General features: G+C 36.9%; 1 protein-coding gene across 10 annotated transcripts in view; it reads right to left on the bottom strand.

The window, feature by feature from the left end:
* The window catches only part of RXFP1 (relaxin family peptide receptor 1), a 100,265-nt gene that overhangs the window by 29,528 nt on the left and 51,064 nt on the right, over positions 1-19,673 (bottom strand). For 7 of the 10 annotated variants that reach the window (XR_015726515.1, XM_045798740.2, XM_045798741.2 and 4 more), the window contains 7 exons: positions 18,344-18,442; positions 14,303-14,408; positions 9,337-9,408; positions 6,374-6,445; positions 2,610-2,681; positions 2,452-2,523; positions 1,798-1,872 (listed from right to left, as the gene is read on the bottom strand). Coding sequence is in view for 9 of the 10 variants with exons in the window: in XM_045798740.2 (XP_045654696.1) it covers positions 1,798-1,872; positions 2,452-2,523; positions 2,610-2,681; positions 6,374-6,445; positions 9,337-9,408; positions 14,303-14,408; positions 18,344-18,442 (568 nt within the window). In the remaining variant the exon portion in view is untranslated. Of the gene's footprint in view, positions 1-1,797; positions 1,873-2,451; positions 2,524-2,609; positions 2,682-6,373; positions 6,446-9,336; positions 9,409-14,302; positions 14,409-15,278; positions 16,127-18,343; positions 18,443-19,673 lie in introns of those variants that run through there. The other 3 variants (XM_087866551.1, XM_045798739.2, XM_087866552.1) reach the window with 3 other exon arrangements.

Below are 19,673 nucleotides of genomic sequence, written 5' to 3'. Positions count from 1 at the left end.
TTTCTTTATTTATTTTATTGAGAGAGAGAGAAAGAGAGGGTGGGCACACGTGAGCAGGGGGAGGAGCAGACAGGGAGGGAGAGGGGAAGGACAGAGAATCTCAAGCAGATCCCAGGCTGAGCATGGAGCCCAACCTGCTCTCTCTCTCTCTCTGAATAAATAAATCTTAAAAAAAGACGCTTAATCAACTGAGCCACCCAGGTGCCACTTTAGTAATAAATCATAATCACTTAAAGTTTTATCTGTGGGGATGCCTGGGTGGCTCAGTTAAGCATCTGCCTTGAACTCAGGTCATGATCCCAGAGTTCTGGGATCAAGCCCCATATCTGGCTCCCTGCTCAGTGGGGAGTCTGCTTCTCCTTCTGATCCCCCCACCCAAATCTTTAAAAAAAAATAAAGTTTTATATGAGATGTATATTTGGTTGCCTTTTTAAAAGCACAGGGAATGTTTATGAATGTATTGCATAATATCTCCTACATTTGCTTCTGGTCTCAGTGCATGAATTTTTAATTGTTAATTTACTTATGCAAATATTAATCAATCTTGGTTTATTACTAAGTTTGGATTACTGAGCATGTAATAACTGTTTAATGTGTTCATTTGAAATAAAATTTAATTACAACAAAGGATATTGAACTTAATTTGCCCTCTTCTTGAATACTTTCCCTTATCAACAAGGGGGTTAGTGTGCTGTCATACCAAGATGCCCTCTGGACTTAGTAATGATTCTGGGGATGTTTGTCTTCCTCGAAATGGTTTCAAACTAGTGTGTTTTGAATTATTATGTCTGCTTTTTATAGCACTTCCCACTGCTGCTTTATTATCAGGTCAATAGTTGTCACTTTGCACTAATGTTTTGAACTTCATCTTTCCCCTCTATTTTTTTTTTAAAAAGATTTCATTTATTTGTCAGAGAGAGAGAGAGAGAGCACACAAGCAGGGGGAACAGCAGGCAGAAGGAGAAGCAGGCTCCCTGCTGAGCAAGGAGCCAGATGGATGTGGGACTTGATCCCAAGACCCTGGGATCAGGACCTCAGCCAAAGGCAGACACTTAACCCACTGAGACACCCAGGTGTTCTTTTCCCCTCTACTTTTAATCTGGCTCTTCTACTCTGCTGTGAGCTTAGAAATCAAACAACAAACAAAACTTCTGAGAATTGCCTATAAAATGAGAGACAGAGGAAGTTTTCATATGAGGTTTTTTGATTGAACTCCTAAGAGTTATTTTGGTTACTTATTTCTTCATTTTTACCTGCATTTTAAATGAGCAAATTTAAATAGACCAGTATTTGAGCTATGAAAGGTAGAATGATACTTATTACCATAAGCAAAGTTACTTTATAAACATTTCCGTGAAACGTATTCTATTGTGATCAGACTTCAAAAATAAATTCAAAGTATCATATTCTCATTAGGCAGAATTTAGGAATGAGACTAAAGTGACTTAGTCTTCCTGTATCAGATTAATAGGTGAAAATAGATTGACAGAAAGAAGGAAGATATGTTCTATAGCTACTGTGACATCCTGTCTTCTTCCTGTCTCCAAATTTGTGTAGTGTGTGTGTGTGTGTGTGTGTGTGTGTGTGTGTGTGTGTGTGAGGTGTTTTATCTTGGCGAGAATCTAGAGGAGTTAGTTTAGACAATGGGCATGTTTAATAACAAAATCATGCCAAAGTAATTAGAGGAAATGTGATGTGGCATTAACAACCTGTCATTTTTAAAAACCCATATCCAAAATGAACTAGGCAAAACAGGAAAGTTAGTTGACTTCTTTCAGAAAAGGTTCATCAACTTACAGCCAATGCAGTCTTGGCATGTGCTGGCAAAGAGGCTTATCCGGCAAATGGGTGAGGACGTTATTCATCAGTGCCCTGAAAAAGAAAAGAAAGAAAAGAAGTCACATTTTTCTGGTTCTTTCCTCATCTTTAGTCAAACACGATATTATCGTTATTCTTTGTGAAACCACAAAAATCTATTAAATTAGTTGCCTTCTCTTTTTTTTTTTCTGTAAGTCTTGTTATATTTAAGTGCTTGTTAGTAATAAAATTCGACAAATGATAGCTGTCATGTGGAGGAAGCAACAATGTTAGTAACTGAAGGAAAGCCTGTGCCCTTCAAAAGTGGGTAGTGAGAAGGAGGTTTTCAAGGAATGTTATTTTTCTTTACCAAGATTAACACTGGGCAGTAATGGTGTGCTTGAGACTATGTCAGTAAAATATGGTAGTAAGGCTGTATTTGGTTTTGATGGGCTGATGTCCTAGAAGATAGAAGATCTTATAAAATTATTAAAACTACAAAATAGCCTCATAGAATATGATTAAGAGATGGTTTGTAGTTGGAAAGGCCTTTTTGGGGCTTTAACAATTCCATAGTTAATGCTGTTAACGTGGTAATTTTTATTCATGTCTTTTCCTTCAATTGAAATATTTGCTTTAATTTTTAGTACTTACAAGAGAATAAGAGAATTTAGTCCATAAAATGTTAGTGGGGAAATTCGACTGAGGTGATTATCTTCAATTATCCTGCCAGCCAGAAGAAAAAATTGATTCATTTATATATTTAGACTATAAAAACTAATACTATAAAATGCCACGTAAATTAAACATACAGCCATTCTAGTCTGTGGAGATCTTCAAAAACACCCGGCTTCAAGAAAGTTATTCTGTTATGACTGAGATATCTGAAAAAAGAAAAATGATTACAATAAATGTGTTACCTTCTTTTTTCTGTCTTAAGATCTTATTTTTCAGTAATCTCTATACCCAATGTGGGGCTCCAACTCACAATCCTGAGATCAAGAGTCGCGTGCTCTACTGACTGAGCCGACCAGGCGCCCCAAATATGTTACGTTCTTGATATCTTACAATAAAGAAAGGGAAAACAATAATCACCCACCTTAGATTTTCTTATATGCTATTCTCAACACAGCTTTTCCCTTCTTTTGGGTCTCTAAAAGTTCTTTGTCACTTACCTTTTCATGTCTAGGTTTTAGTTCCCCTATAATCAATCGTCAATCAATCAATAAATCACTCTATTCATTCATTCACCTATGCCTTTACTCATCGAATTGCTTTCATGTACCTACTGGGCGGCACTGTGCTAGGTGTATCATCACTTTCTTTGAGGGGCTTTGAGTCTAGAGGGAAGACAGAATATGAACAGGTTATTATAGAAAGGTGGGGAAAAGAGAGAGTGTACAAGGTATGATTGTTCTGACACCACAGCAGAGAAAGCACTTGGCTTTGTTGGGGGTGAGGACTGCAGGGTGTGGGGGAGTCGGGAGACAGAAGCCTTTCCTAAAGGGGCACAACTGGATGAACGGAGATTTGGATGAAGATGGCATTCGCAAAGCAAAGAATGGGTAGGAGTTACTGTAGGCAGAGAGATTGCTTATCCAAAGGCAAGGGGTATGAGAGGGGCAACAAGTGAAGGGATCACCAGGTGTTTCAGGGCAGCCTCACCATGGAGGGGCTGTGAAGAGAGACAGAGGGTGAACCTGGGAGGCAGGCGTGGCCTATTCTGGAAAAAAAAGACATTGCATGCTTTACCAAAGAGTTGACCCCGCCTGACCTACCCCACTTTACTTCTCAGCCTTCCGCAGAGTGAGCCAGCTCCACTTTGACCTTGCCCTCTACCTGTGCTTATTTCTACCTGCCTCTAGTACGGCAGCGCGCTGCTCTGACCCTGCTGTCATTTGAGTCCTGGCTTTGCTACTCTTAATCGTGTGAACTTAAGCAAGCAGTTAACTTCTGAAAGCCTCAGTTTCCCCAACTCTAAAATGGTGGTGATATTAGTACCCGCTTTATTGGGTTGTTGTAATATTTGAGGCAATGCATGTCCTAAGTGCTCAGTACATATTATTTATTACAACATCTCTATTCATGCCTACCATTCTGATTTCTTTCCTTTTCTTTTTCCTCTCAGCCTAGGATTCATATGCAAGTTTTAGCTCAAATTTTACTTCCACTGATACATTCTGACAGTTTTTAGAGTTGACATCTTACAAAATTTCTCCTGCCAGTAGTCTTCCCTGTCCCTACCAGGTCTGACTTTTGCTTAGGGATAGCAAGAGATGACACCCCGTATTAGAGCCACTTCTTCCCCTCCCTGGTAAACCTGGAACCCCATTTAGGCACAGGAAGGATAAAGAATAGCTACAACACTTCCTCAGGACCCGCCTCAGGGCTCTCCTTTATTTTTAAATTTTATTTATCTATTTTTATTTATTCATTATTTATTTGTTTACTTGTTTTTTTCTTTCAAGATTTTATTTAAATTCAAGTTAGTTTCGGGGGTAGAATTTAGTGATTCATCACTTACATATAACATCCAGTGCTCACCCCAACAAGTGCCCTCCTTAATGCCCATCACCCACTTACCCCCTCCTGCCACCCCCACTCCTCCAGCCACCCTCAGTTCCCTATTGCCTCCCTCTCTGGTTTTATCTTATTTTATTTTTCCTTCCCTTCCCCTCCATTCATCTGTTTTGTTTCTTAAGTTCCACATATGAGTGAAATCATATGGTATTTGTCTTTCTTTGACTGACTTATTTCCCTCCGCATAATACCCTCTAGTTCCATCCACATCATTGCAAATGGCAAGATTTCATTCTTCTTAATGGCTGAGTAATAATCCTTTGTATATATATACACATTTTCTTTATCCATTCCTCATTTGATAGACATTTGGGCTCTTTCCATATTTTGACTATTGTGGATAGTGATGCTATAAACATTGGGATGCATGTGCCTCAGGGATCTCCTTTAAAAGCCAATAGCAATTCCTTCAAGGGATTGACAAGGCATCTGACCCACTCCCACATCGTATACCCATCTGTTTAGTCCAGTCCTGTTTATTTTCCTGAGTGCAGGAAAAGGATACTTCACTGCTCCAGACCCCAAAGGGTCACTCATTTCAGTGAATCTTTTTTTTTAAGATTTATTTTATTTATTTATTTTAGAGAGAAAGAGAGAGAGAGAGAGAGCACATGCATGCTCAAGCAGGGGGAGGGGCATTGGGAGATGGAGAGAATCTCAAGCAGACTCCTCCCTGGGTACAGAGCCTGAATATGCCAGGCTCAATCCCACGACCCCAAGATCATGACCTGAGCCAAAATCAAGAGTCGGACGCTTAACTGACTGAGCTGCCCAGGTACCCCTTTCAGTGAATCTTAATAGCAGTTTTGGTCTGAACAACACAGGGTTAGGGTTTCATTAAGTAACCTCTTTGATCAATCTCTAATTGTTGTGTGTATACTGGTATTGTTTCCCCACCCTAGATCATAAGCTTCTGGAGTGCAAGAGGCACACCTCTCTCTAGTGGTAGCATAGCCTTTTACCTGAAACATCAAGGTGTAAGCTGCTGGAAGGTAGCCAGTCTCACTCATCTTCCTAGGCCACTTCCCCATGGTGTCTAGCTGAACAATTTATACACTATAAGGACTAATGAATATTTATGGATGAAGGAAAAGCAGGAATCTAATGATTTTCTATGATAACCTAGAAGTATGTGACATCCTTAATATCCAGACAATATTCCAGTGCTATGAATAGCCATGGAAAGAGATGGAGGATACTTTAAAATTTGTGGTACTATTCTTCACATCCGTTGAACACTAAGCCAAGTCTGGACTATCTTTCACATCCATTGAACATTAAACCAAGCAGATGTGGTTTAGTAAGTTTTGAACAGATTCATGGGGATTAGAGAGAAAGATAGTCAGGAGTCTAATGGGAGCAAATCCAATACTGACTTTGGGTGATTTGCCAAGAAAGAGCAGGGATGGGATAGAAAGGAAGAGGACTTGGCAGAAGTGGTTACTCTTAAGACTTGGAGTCTCCAAGGCCCTCCTTCCATTTTGCTAGTAAAATGATTAGACAGCCTTTCCTCAACCCCAAACTCTCATACCACAAACTAGGAATCTGCCTGGAATGAGTTTCTTGGATTAGGATTTTTTAAAAAGTGGTGTAAAATAGAAAGCAAGGGGGCAGAGACAGAAATATAGGGAGTTGTTGATTTATGCGATTGTTGGTTATAGCTCATGCCCTTACTTCTTACAGGTTAGGTTCAGCTGCTCAGTAAAACTCAATACAATGGAGCTTTGAGAGAACCGACGTTAAGCTTTGCTTTTTAAACTACAATGAAATACCACTTCATACCCATTAGGTTGCTGGTTTAAAAAAAACAAATCCCAAAACAACAAACCCCCAGAAAATAAGATGTATTAATGAAGATGTGAAGAAATAAGTCAGGACTCAAGCAGAAGCCTGTCTGAGTGGGAATCCCAAGGGCACAGGGCTGCGCTGACCCTTCCGCGGCTGGGGGCAGGAGCACTGCTCTGCAATGGGCAGACTAATTGGCACGGGTACTTACAGTTTAGTAAGACTGTGCAGTCCTCTGAACGCATAGATGGGTATGGATCTAATCCTATTGTTTTGCAGGCACCTGTGAAGAGAATTATAAAAACAAATAATGAAACCAGAGTTTCAGTTTTGCAAGATGTAAAGAGCTCTTTGGATGGGTGGTGGTGCTTGTAGCACAGTAGGAATTTAATGGTTCTGAAGGTAGCCTTGTAATTGGTTAAGATGGTACGTTTTACATTCTTCGTATTTTATCACAATAAACATTTTTTTAAATTAAAAAAAGGTAAACATAACACAATAATTTAGTAAAACTAGGTATCAAGTCATTTAGTTTTGCTATTAAGTTCATGTATGATTAGGCAACTTTTATGTGGAAATTCTAGTTATAAAGATGAACATGTAATAGTTAAAATTTAATATTCGAATTTTCTATAAGTAAACCTTTAATGCACAGTAAGGCACTCAGTAATCAAACAGGCCCAGAAGTCAGACTTTTTAACATTTCCTGCTATAATAGAAAGTTTAGCACAGAGCTGGCAAAAGTTCAAGTATGTGATATCTTTAAGGCCCTGGATCATATTCCATGTTAATCACAAATTTGCCCAACAAGTCAGCTTTAATTATATTAATTTGACATCCCAAGCCTTGCTCCAAAAAGTGTTTGAGGAAGCTTATAAGGAGTATATATGGCAAAGGAAAGTATAGAAGTAAAAGGACTCAGGATTAGAAGAATATAAATTAGACTGGCAGGTCGAGACAAGAATGCATCTCAAATAGTTAACTAAGTCATCCAGGATGACTGGCTTCGGGTTACCCAGAGGTCAAAGGAAATAGGTACCAGAGCACAAGCCATCGCATCAAATGCGCCCTTGCAAAGCTTTGTACCTCTGTGTGTGCTGGCCCCAGGCTGTAGGATATGACAAAGAAAGGGCTTCGAGCCTCACTTCTTGTTCTGAATACAGGTCATCATTGTCCCTTAGGGTGTTCTGAAGTTTACATACATACTTTTATAAACACTGGGAGCAATAGGAAGAAACCAATATGAACACATCTTTTTAAAAAGATTTCTTTATTTATTTTAGAGAGAAAGAGAGTGAGAGAAAGAGAGAAAGAGCAGGATGGCGAGGGGTGCAGAGGGAGAGGGAGAGAGAATCTCCAGCAGACTCCTTGCTGAGCGCAGAGCACAACTCGGGCTCAAGGTCACAACCCTGAGATCAAGACTTGAGCCAAAATCAAGAGTCAGACATGGGGCAACTGAGTGGCTCAGTAGGTTAAGGGTCTGTCTTCAGCTCAGGTCAGGATCCTGGAGTCCCAGAATCGAGTCCCAGAATCAAGCCCCGCATCAGACTCCCTGCTCAGCGGGGAACCCGCTTCTCCCCTGACTCCCCTGACTCTCAAATAAATAAATAAAATCTTAAAAAAAAAAAAAGAGTTGGACATGTAACCAACTGAGCCACCCAGGCACCCTCAGTATGAACAGATTTTTAGTTAATTAGAAATTTTGACTCAAAGGGATTCCTTATTTCTCTAACATGGAAGAAAACCTAACTTTGATTGTAAAAATGTTATTATTAAATTTATTATGCATTTAACAATTTCACAGAACACGCTGTGGGAATGCGTCTTTCTCATTAATACACAGAGAAGCTTTAGTATGTGTTTATTTGTTTCTAAGTATTTTAATGATTAAAGATTAATAGGCTGTACTGCATGGAGGTTGAACAAAGCTCTATCTCTAATAATCAGGTAGAATTTTTTTGTAATTAGGCTATTTTGATCTATGAGTTAAAACAAATTGGCTGTTCAAGAAGTAATTTGGGGCGCCTGGCTGGCTCAGTCAGGAGAGCACATGACTCTTGATCTCAGGGTTGTGGGTGTGAGCTCCACGTTGGGTGTAGAGACGACTTAAAAATAAAATCTTAAAAAAAATTAGTTCGATGTTTGTTATGCAAAAATGCCAAACTACTGTGTTACATAAACCTTAATTTTGAGATTTAAATTTGGAGTCCTAACTCCTTTTAAACATGTGGACATAAGGTGGTGCTACAGATCAGAAAAAGTCTTCAGCTTCTAAAAATCAGAAAATAGAAGGCGGGAGCATCCTCTTGAAGTTTTTACATAAGGCCTGATTTTGAAAAGTTCTTCTCTGCTGATTGGTAAACATCCAGAATAAAGTTTTGAAAGTCATTTTTATTGACACTTTTATTTTTAAATATGAAACATACTTTTTTGCAGATTATCTGGGTTTTGAGGGCATTTCATTGAAGGAAGTAGATTAATTTTTCTTCCAATTTTGCTCTATTTCTATTTGTTATCTTAAAGAAGAATGTACAGATAGATATACATCTATGAGCGAGGTTTCTTCAGTGTAAAACCAGAACTAAAACCGACATAGGTATGCAAATAAAACTAGGAATTCTGGGATGTTGTCTAGATAACATGATTCAGGCACAGGATATTTAAACCCAACAGTTTAAGTATGATATGACTTAGTCACAGAGCTGGACTGAATCGCAGGTAAACATATGGATTTTTGGAGTATACACGAAAATGCTGAACTAATGGGAATCTAGCATGTCAGATACTACTTGAGGCGAAAATAAAACTCGACCTGCATGGCAGATATGAAAATGGAATTAAGTCCCCCACCATGACTTGCTCTCTTAGGTGGAGATTGAATTTGCAAACATATGGAAGAGAATTCTTCACAAGCTAGTGTATGGCAGGAGAACTCATAGCTCACGTGCTCCAGTTTCTTTGGGAATAAGTATCTGTGATTTTTCTAGAATGGCTTCTAGAACTGCTCAAAAAAAAAAAAAAGTTACCTGGTAGTCTCTAGCTAACAGGTAAAGAATTTGCCAAGGAGGGATTCTACTTAAGCAGTGGTATAGTATTGGTCTGTGCAGAAGTGGGAAGAGCCAGGCCAAAACAATGTGAGTTAATTTTCCCACTGGGAATTAAATTTTTTCTTACAGCTTTTGAAGATTATGGTACTTCTTGAAGCCATCAGGAGGAAGCTTTCTTATTAAGTTCCACTGAAGTGACCTGAAATAAATATAAGTTGTGGTTCTTAAAGTGTTTCTTTCTTTACTTTTAAACTATATAAATAATTATAAGCTTTATATGGTTTAGCACCAACTTTCAGGAAATGTTTTATTTTATGATGTTAACTCTCATTTCCATAGTACCATTTGAACTAAGTCTAACTGTTAGTTTTGTATTATAAAAGATATTTATCTTTTCTTAAATTTAGGTTACAACATTGTAATTCTAACAAAATACTAAAATAAGGAAACTGGGAAAATAGCTGTCAGTTATAGTTTCCTTTTCTCTTTTTACTTAAAAGACACTAGAAAGCATCTCAGTTTTGAAGTGACAATAAAAATAGTGTTTTCTGTTTAAAGCGCATTCCAGAACTTAGGTAATTGTATATTCTTCAATATTTCATTGTTCACATCCCACTACCTTTACTTCCTTTTAAAATTAGTTATGAAGGCAACTGTCAATTGGTAAGTACAATTGAACCATTTTTATTCCATAAGCGATTTCATTTCAGTTTCTAGTTAATTGTATAGAAAAGATTTTCCCTTGAATCACAATTTGGTATGCAGCTTGACACAAACCAGGTCCACATAATTGTGGTTGTACTGGAAAGGACCTAAACCTTTAATGTTTTAAAGAAAAGCAATGTAAGGTAGTAGGAATAAAGTTAAAGAAGCAAAAAACCAAACCAAACAGAACACCCAAGCCATTGCAGGTGGAGTCCCTTGCATGAACCATATATAATCTTTCCTTTGTCTCTTTAACTGGGAAAGCATCAATTTGTACTAGATGACCTGTACTAATATGGTGCAATTGTTACTGTCTTCATATAATTCGATAGAGCGGATGCTCCTTGTTAAGTGAGCAATAGACTGCATTGTGTGGAGGTTGTCCTCTGTAGGATAAACGCTTGGAGATGCTTGATGGGCAAAAAGGACTCGGGTTACGGTAGCGTCATAGCATCATGCAGCAGGCACTACCAATGTTAGTTGTTAAGATGGTTTGGACCAGGGTTGCCTAAACTTGATAATGAAGACTTCTTAAAAGCAAAATAGTTTCTCAGACTCCCCAGGACACATTTTTGGAATCTAATTTGAGAAATGCTATTCTAGAGTCTGGGAGACCATGTATTCTCTACGGGGATGTTATTGCTTCAAGGTATGAAAACCGGGTCTTAAGGAAGGAAAAAATATTATCTTACCTTTTTAAATGGATGAAGAACAAGTATACATAAACAGATATACACTGTATGTGTAATATTAACATTTCACAGCAGGGGACAAATAGAAAAAAAATCTCTAAAAGGGTTTGGGGGGCAGAAATGAAAAGAAAAAAAATTAAACACTGTTCTGGACTATACGTACCAGTGACTTCGTGGTTTTTTAATGAGTGAATGCCAAAGGCTGATTAACTGCAAACTCTCTCTTGAAATTCTGCTTAGCTGCTGGGCTATCACTAAACGTTCTTTCATTCCTTATGTCAGCTAATTAATTCCTGTTCTACTATCATTCTCACTTCGTTTGGATCTTCAGATCTGCTTTACAACCTGTTCTACATGTTTGTGCTGCATAAAAATAAACAGCTGAGTAGTTGATTAAAAATACTGATGAAAAGCTTAATGTGTTTTAAAAAATATGTTCATTCATTCATGCATTCATTCATTTTCTCAACATATGTTGAATGTCTTCCATTTGCACTTTGGAAAAAAAGGATAACGTCACTGCTTCTAAGAAGCTTATACTCTACTTGGGTGACAAAGAACATATTTTGTCTATAAATAGAGAGTTTTCTTTGAACGATAACTTCAGTTTTATAGCCCAGGGCTAAAAAGGCCATCATCTTGTTTAATTTTTATTGTATTTATTTTCTTGTGACTTCAATTAAAAAACAAACAAACAGTGTTTAGAGCTTATTATACTCTGTTAGGAACTTTGGAGGATATAGAAAAGCCAAGCTGTAGGTCCCCACTGAGCTTATGGCACTTCCCTTTTTCTGGTAGAGAAGATTAGAACCCCAGTCTAGCTCTATTAGAACCCCAACCCGCAAGGGAGAATGTTTGATGTATTTCAAAGAAACACAAGTGAGGTTCTCTGAGAGAACCCAAGAGGAAGAGGCTAATTGCACCTGAGTGGGAAGGTTACTCTGGAGGGAAGGAAAGCTCGTTTAAGGGTTCCTAAATAATGTTTCTTAGAAAGTTGATTTTATTAATAGCGCCTGGGATTTATAGGCTACTTCTTTCTAAATGATGTCAAATATTTCAACAAATAGCATTCTCCATACTTTCATAATACCCTGTTGAAATGGAAAAAGGTAGGTGGTGTTATTCTTACTGAATAGGACAAGCCAAAAAACTTTTAATATGATAAATTCTTGTGTTTTAAAATATAATATTCCAAGTCTGACTCTTTACAAAGTGGTGTGTGTGTGCGAGAGTGAGAAACTACCTAGTTTAATTATTATGTCAAAGCTAGCTGTAGTTTTGATAAAGAAAGTTCTTACAGTTAGATTATATAGTTTAGTGATTAAATTCTAGGATCTTATAGTCAGCCCTCACACAGTCAAAACTAATGTTTAGGAAGCCAGAACAATGCATATAATCATATTTATCTGTCTGTCTCTTTTGTTCAATTGCATTTATGTGAAATGTCTTAAAAATCCCAACTTCAATAAATATTACTTGGATTATTGGTTTCTTTGATACTTATATATGATTTAGTCCATTTCTGACATTTCCCTATGAGAGTTCCAATTCAAAATATGGAATGAGCTCAGTAATAAAATGTGATATTTACTCTTTTAATGTATTTGCTGTAAAGCCTACAGTTCCTTTTCTTTATGGAATTTAATGAAGACTGGGGCGAGGTGTGATGTGGAGCTGGAGTTCTGCAGAGCAAAGTGGAAATGGACAGCCTGAATCAAGCTGCTCAACCCAAAGGACAAGAAATCGCTATTTTTTAACAAAAAATAAAGTATTACAGACTCAAACTCCTGAGCTTTATTTCTACATCTCCAAATGCCTGTTGAGAATTTCTACTGACTGACCTGGTAACCTCAAGTTGAAAAAGGCATCTAAAATTGGAGTCCTAATCTTTCCCACTTACTGTCACCAAGCCTCCCCATTCTCCCACCACTCTATTACTCAGGATGGAAACCCTGAAGTCATCTTGGATCTTTCCTTCTTCCTCGCTTTCCTGTAGCCCGTCTTCACGAGGAGCTGTCCCATCCCAGTTTTTCCTCTCTACCAAGGATTGAAACCTGGTGGCCCACAGGACTGCACACACCTCTTTATGAATGTATATACGAACAGTTGTACAAATGGCTGTAGGAACGTATGTATGAATGTACTGAGCCAGAACGTTTTTTTATTTTTATTTGAATCCGAATGCCTTTGGGTATTCTTTAGGGGCAAATGACTGGTTAGTCATTTCCTATCTTCTTCCTTTCCTCCAGTTCCCTCCCTCTCTTCCTTTCTTATGCAAAGGTTAGTTAATTTGTAGAAGAATGGATTCAATTCTTACTTGTAAGAAAGTGAAAAATGAGACTGGCAGCCTCAGGCTATTCTTTGACTGATTTTTCTGGTAATTTGATACAAGCAGTGGGAGTGATAAATGTTTCTCTTTGAAAATAGAATGAAATCATCTCAATTTTTATACTGAGCAGGTCCAGTCATGATTTAAATTATGGAAACTCCACAGAACCTCAGATTATTATTTTATTCTAGTAAAATATTATTATTGTTTTCTAGTAAGACTAATTACTATGAAAAAGAGCTGTGGTGACTTGAGGATAGGATAGAATGCTAGCCTTAGTTCGGGTGGGATTGTCGCCTCCTTTGGAAAACAAGTCTTTGTGGTTTAACCTGCATGATGTAAGATTCCTAGCTCGTTACCAATTTGGATAAATTCTTCAGGTCACCATCAATTGAGTAAACCCTCCCAGGCTTTGTTAATTTAATGGCACCACTGTCTACAGGAACTCTGAGCTCTAGCTCTCTGCGCCTCTTACATTTCAAGCCTATGAGTTGCTGTGTTATGTGGTTTGGGCTGGCAAAGGCAGGACTTGCCCATATTTGTAAACTTAAGAATTACTCCTATTTTGTCTTCATATACTCAAAAGTCAGAGCCATACGGCACGAAACCATCTGGCTGAAACAAAAAACTCAGCAAAAACATTGGATTAAAATATCTACCCTCCACTGATTTCTTTTGAAAAGTTTCAGCCAAATGTGTGTGACTGTGTAGATAAAGTTTGCTGAATTCAAATTAGTACTGGATCAACAAGCCACTTATTATGAGGATGATTTTCTTTCTTTTACATACATAAGTTTGAGTTACTTAGGAAAAAAACAACATCAACATCTCTGAGTCAAATGTGATTCAGAAGAGTTAGATTTTAAATGTGAAGTTCTGGGAATATTTTATCCAACTTATTTCACTTGTATTCTTTTTTTTAATTTATAGATAAGAGTGTTTCCAACAAAGTCTAAAAGAGCTTTTTCAATAAATGTCAGTTCTTGGAATAAGAAAACTCTATATAATAGTTTAACTGGCAGCCTTTTTTCTTTAGTAGCCCATAAATGATGACATCTTTTGTTTAGATAAAATGTGATGATACTAAGTACCAAATAGGACTATTATGAGGGTCTAAATAAGTTAATACATCTAAATACTCCATGGGATTATTATGAGAGACTAAATAAATGAATATATAGAATAATTTAGAGTGGGGCCTAGCATTTAATAAATGTAAGATAAATAGCAGCAATCATTATAATTGACCGAAAACAATGACATCATCTTTGAATAAAAATGCATTAATAATGACAAGGCCTTAATTATGATACAATTTTACAGGTGCTATTCTGGCTGTCAGGATGAAGCCATTCTTTTCTACTTACATTATAGTCACATTTGAAGAAACTGATGGAACAGCTCGTAAATTGGTCTCATCACAGTCAACCTCTAAACCTCGGCAAAGACATTGCATGGGCACAGAACCGACCACTGAATAAGGAGGAAGTTGTAAGGAATGGGGATAGTGAGGGATCGGGAGGAGGAGGGTAATGAAAAGAAAGAAATGAGAAGCTATGAGAAAATTATTTAGTACAAAAGTATGTTTCACCTAAGCAATATGGGCAATGCTTTAAATTAAGGTTACAAAGTTTGCTTTTAATTTAATGTTAAAATGATGCTACCACATTAAGATAAGAAAACAGACATATTGACCAGCCCATGCATTTCTGTAAATTGCAGACTGCTCTTCTCCATTTGTTGCAAATTGAATGAAGTCGTCTGCTTTCAGTCACCCAAGGAGAGTGGTTATGTCCAGGGGTGACATGATAGTATGTGATGGGCTTTAATGTCCATATTAAAGCTGCTATTTAAGAATCAAGTATTTATTAATAGCATAATCAAACCCTTAATGGAAGACTAAGTCATTTTTAAGTAGCGAGAAAGAGAACTAAACACTAACTATAGTGTTGGTGGAATTCTTTTTTTTTTTTTTCCGGAAAATTCAGGAGTTCTTTAAAGGATTTTTTAAAAATGATTTTCTTTGGCTTATGTAGGGATGTAAGGATGTCTAAAACATCATTTATGGGAGTGAACTTTTTAATGCATAGCCAGGCATTCTATTCTCACTGCTGGTGTCGGAAGGAGGGAGAACTGGATATAGGCCTTTGGCCGTCTTGCAGGGTTGTAGTCATAGTTTTAAAGATGTGACCCTATAGTTCTAAAGTCTACTAGAGACTTGTCGTGATGTGTTCATGTAGCTCAATAGTAGAATAGGATTGTTATTCATATAATAGAGTCTGATTCCTGCCTTCGTGGGGAATGGTTGATTAACGAGAGCCACCAAGAGTGCTTCCCCTGTACCTTTACTTTGAAACCCTAACCAGTATAGCAGCGGTCACAGACTCATGTCCACGGGGGACTGGCAAAATAGGTGTAGGCCTTGTCCAGATGTCCCGGGGGAACAGCTTCTCCTGTTGCCGTATTAGGATAGGAGCATGTGGAGCCAGGTCAACCAACTTCCGCAAAGAAGCCAGAAATACAATGTTGTATCTATAATTACCTGTTTAAAAAATGATAGTAGCCAACTCAAAACATTTTACAAACATCACAGAACAAACAAAACTTTCTGTGAGAATTTTCTGTTTGCAGGCTTCCGGTTTTTGATCTTTACAGTAAAGCTTCCTGAGAGCCCAGAAGTATCTTAATGGCAAAGCAGAGCTTTCCAAGACAAAGCTGGTGGATGACTGTTAACGAGCACAGTTGGCTAGTAAATAGGAGACTTTGACCTAGTAAATATCCCTTTGCTCAGCTATGGGGTGACAGGTGTTCTTCCTCTCCTCCCAAATAACTACCAACTATTTTTCAGGGTTACAAGGGATCAAAATCATAACTTAGGTTTTGTGTTTTTTGTAAACAGAGTCTCTGCCAAGAACTTTTAAACAGTTTTATGGTTGTAAGTAACCATTTTGGCTATGGATCTCTGCTGAAAACTGATTCTGTCTCCAAGTTACAAGCCACGTCTAACATGAGTGTTGTAGGAAAGGAAGGGTATGGGTTGGGAAAGAGGATGAAGGTTTTGAGAGTGAGACTAGGAAGGGTAAAAATGGAGGGAGTGAAATTAGCATTATTTCCAGCATGTTTTTTCTGTTTATATTGACGGAGTTAAGATAATTCATATATGTTGATTACAGAGTTACCTGTAATAGGGAAAAATGAAAAAATAACACCTAAATATCCAACATCAAAAGAATGATTAAGCACATTATGACACTTAAAAATATATTATATAGTATATTCAAAAAGAGCTTATGAAAGCGGATACCTGATTATGCTAAAATGCTAAGTGAAAATATAAAATATAAAATATAAATATATAAAATATAAAACAAAAATATATTATATAGTATATTCAAAAAGAGCTTATGAAAGCGGATACCTGATTATGCTAAAATGCTAAGTGAAAATATGATAAAAATGGTTTGTACAAGAAATTTCAACAATGTTAAAATAAAAAAGATGAATAATGTGCCAGCAAGTTAATGCTGGTGGCCTCTGAGAGGTGAAATTATGGTTGAGTAAACAGACAATTCTTTCTAAGTCTTTGTACTTTCCATATTCCTCAAATTTAAACTTTAATAATACATTGGTTGAGGATAGATATATTTTCCATGATATTGTTCTTAAGAGATGACTTTATAAATGTGAATTCTTCACATTCTTTCACCCAGCCAAAAATTATTATAAGCCATTCTCAGTTTAATTTCCAACAAATCCTTATAATAATCTGATTTAAATAAAGTGGTACAATAGGAACTTTTTCACCCCCAAAGTTTACACTACACTTTCCATTCTGTTTTATACTGCTTTCATGCTTGAAAAAGACATTTAATTATTTACTACAACCCCTTCCTGAACTGTCTTTAAGGAACTCCAATTGAAAATTATATATTTGTTTTTTACTAAAAGCTGATTAAATTTTATTTATTTTTTTGATATATCATTTACTGTGTAGCTCCATTCTTCCCATGTAGTTATACTTAGGACACATTTCTCCCAGAGTTCAGGAGTAGGCAAAAAGTTATCTCTCTTGCTGATTGATCTGTTTTTTTCCCCCATTTGTTTGTTTTTGCTTTATAAGCTAGGCTATAAAAGTTATATAACCCATTATCTTCCTTCTTTAGCCCAATGACTACAAAATTCAGAACTAAGCTTTAGACACAGTTATTGAACTTTTCTCAGTGAGGATTTCCTTATGTAATTTTTCTTCCCATTCCCTTTCCCATTCACTGTTGAATTTTTGTCTTATATGTTATATTAATGGCTTGATTGTTAGTAGCCAGATTTTTATTGTAAACTGCCTAAAATCCATTTGGGAATAAGGGATATAAAAAGTTTCAATTAAAATTTAAGAAATGAAAAGGCTAGGCAATAAAACAAAAAAATAAAATAAAAACTATGTTTTGAGATAACATGGCATAATCCATTAATTTTTTTGCATTATATTAGCAGGTAAATTATACCTGCTACCTTTTTTCTTTCGCAAAAGGTTTTAGCCTTTCAATGATCAAGTAATTTGGTCTCTGTGAGAAAATGTGAGGCTGAGACAGATTGCTGAGTAGCCGGTAGGTTTACAGGATGGATATATGCTCCCTTAAATTGGGGACTGTTAGTAGTTTTTTTAATTAATCTTATTTGAATACTGAAGACAAAAAAATATTAAACCTTTTTAAAAAAGCTGGACTTTACAATTTGTGATAGAACATAAAGGAAAAATTATAATAAAGGATCCACCTCCCCCCACTATTTAACCAAGGTTTTGTAAAGTTAGGACCAAAATTATAACTCCAAGGCACAAATTTACATTTGCATAATTTATTAGAATAAACAAAATTTATTTAAAAGGAGTTACTTACAAGATCTTCCTGTTCTAAAATATCACAGTCAGTCCTGAGGTTGTACCCTCCCACAGACCCTCCAGTGTTTTTGGAAGTTTTCAGTATGTGACTAAGCATAGCAGGTTATAATTAATGAGGCTTTTTTGTAGTTCTAAAGTAGTTTAGACCCCAGAAGCTTTTTCACTTGCAAACATTAAAATGTAAACAGCTTCCCTGCTCTACTGTTTCTACAGTTTCCTTTGTATCAGAGTCTATAATGATTGTGAAAAAGGGACATACAATAGCAACTCTGACTGAGGGACATTAATTTTGTTCACAACAATATCTGGCATAATATATTGCTTTTATACTTAGGATCCCTGACTCACTTTTAAATGAAACCCCCAAATTAAGGCTGCATGTCTAATAGAGTTTGCTGTTAGAAAACTGTAGTTTACCTTTTTAAAAAAATATGTTGGATCCAACCTTTAAAAACATAGTATCTTTTTATGAACTCCAGGAAAAGGAGACTCAATCCTTCTGATTACTTACAGCATTCAGACGTTTGTGTCTCAAAGGGATATGGGGAAGTCATTCTGTGGTAACCGACGATATACTTGTCAAATTGCAAAGGCCACCCATTGTTGTCTCCTAAAATAAAAATCAGAGAGCAGAAAAGTTCAAGAAAACAGAAATATTCTCGTGTGTTGGGAAAAATAGTTCTTTTCTTTAAAAGAAACAAGAGAGTCCCAGACTTAGTGAGATAAACACCATCTGGGAGCTTGCTGACAAATGCAAATTTCTGGGCCTCCCCCCACCTGGAGGTCCTGATTTTATAGGTCTGAGAGGAGTCCCCAAGTCTCCACTCTGGGCACTGTAGATGATTTTTCAGCAAGTAGTGTTTGAACCATATTTTAGGAAACAGTACTTACTTAAGTATTGAAATACAGCACATTGTTCCTAGCATATTAATTATGATTCCCTCAGTCTTCTTCTATCATTTAAACTGACGTTGGAGGTATGTTGAGATGGATAGACAGCCATGATTGTTAAAGAAGAGAAGAAAAAATAACATGCCCAGCATGATTGCATTCCATTTTTTAAAAAAAGGGTACTATGTTGTCACGGATGGTTTTAAGAGGAATTCTCTTCTGAATGCTTACATATTTTCTCATCTATATTTTCTGATTTTCTTTTTTTTAAAGATTTTATTTGTTATGTGACAGAGCGACAGCCAGCGAGAGAGGGAACACAGCAGGGGAGTGGGAGAGGAAGAAGCAGGCTCCCAGCGGAAGAGCCCGATGTGGGACTCGATCCTGGAACGCCAGGATCACGACTGCGCTACCCAGGCGCCCTATTTTCTGATTTTCATAGTAAACTCCTGTATTATTTTAAAAAACACAAAAAAGTAAAAGTCTTTCTTTGGGGAGATAAAAAGAAAACAATTTTCCTTCACAAAGTTCCTTATGACCTTTTAGTTATCTTTAAACGTAAGAGACAATGAAGCCAATCATGTGATAAAATGGACTATGAATGGTGACATAGGCACAACTTCTCTGGAGATCTTTGCAGGTGGTACAAGTCTTCACTCTACTGGGAGAGTTCAAATGTAATCCTTTCCAGAGGTTCTAAAATTTTTTCAGAATGTTGCCAGGACTCTTTAAGGATGCATAAACATGTGAGCAGATGATAAAAACTATAAAGTTTATTCTGTTTTTATAAACTAGTATTAAATCTAACATTGATTTTTTTTTTAAAGATTTCACTTATTTATTTGAGAGAGAGAGACAGAGATAGTGACAGAGATAGAGAGAGCAGGAGTAGGGAGGAGAGGGAGAAGCAGCCTCCCCGATGAGCAGAGAGCCCGACTCGGGGCTTGATC

Source organism: Ursus americanus, chromosome 13, assembly GCF_024610735.1.
Source record: "Ursus americanus isolate L20-20 chromosome 13, mUrsAme1.1.p, whole genome shotgun sequence".
Lineage (NCBI taxonomy): Eukaryota > Metazoa > Chordata > Mammalia > Carnivora > Ursidae > Ursus > Ursus americanus.
Note: the sequence above shows the minus strand (reverse complement) of the source record. Positions and strands in the feature narration are given on the sequence as shown.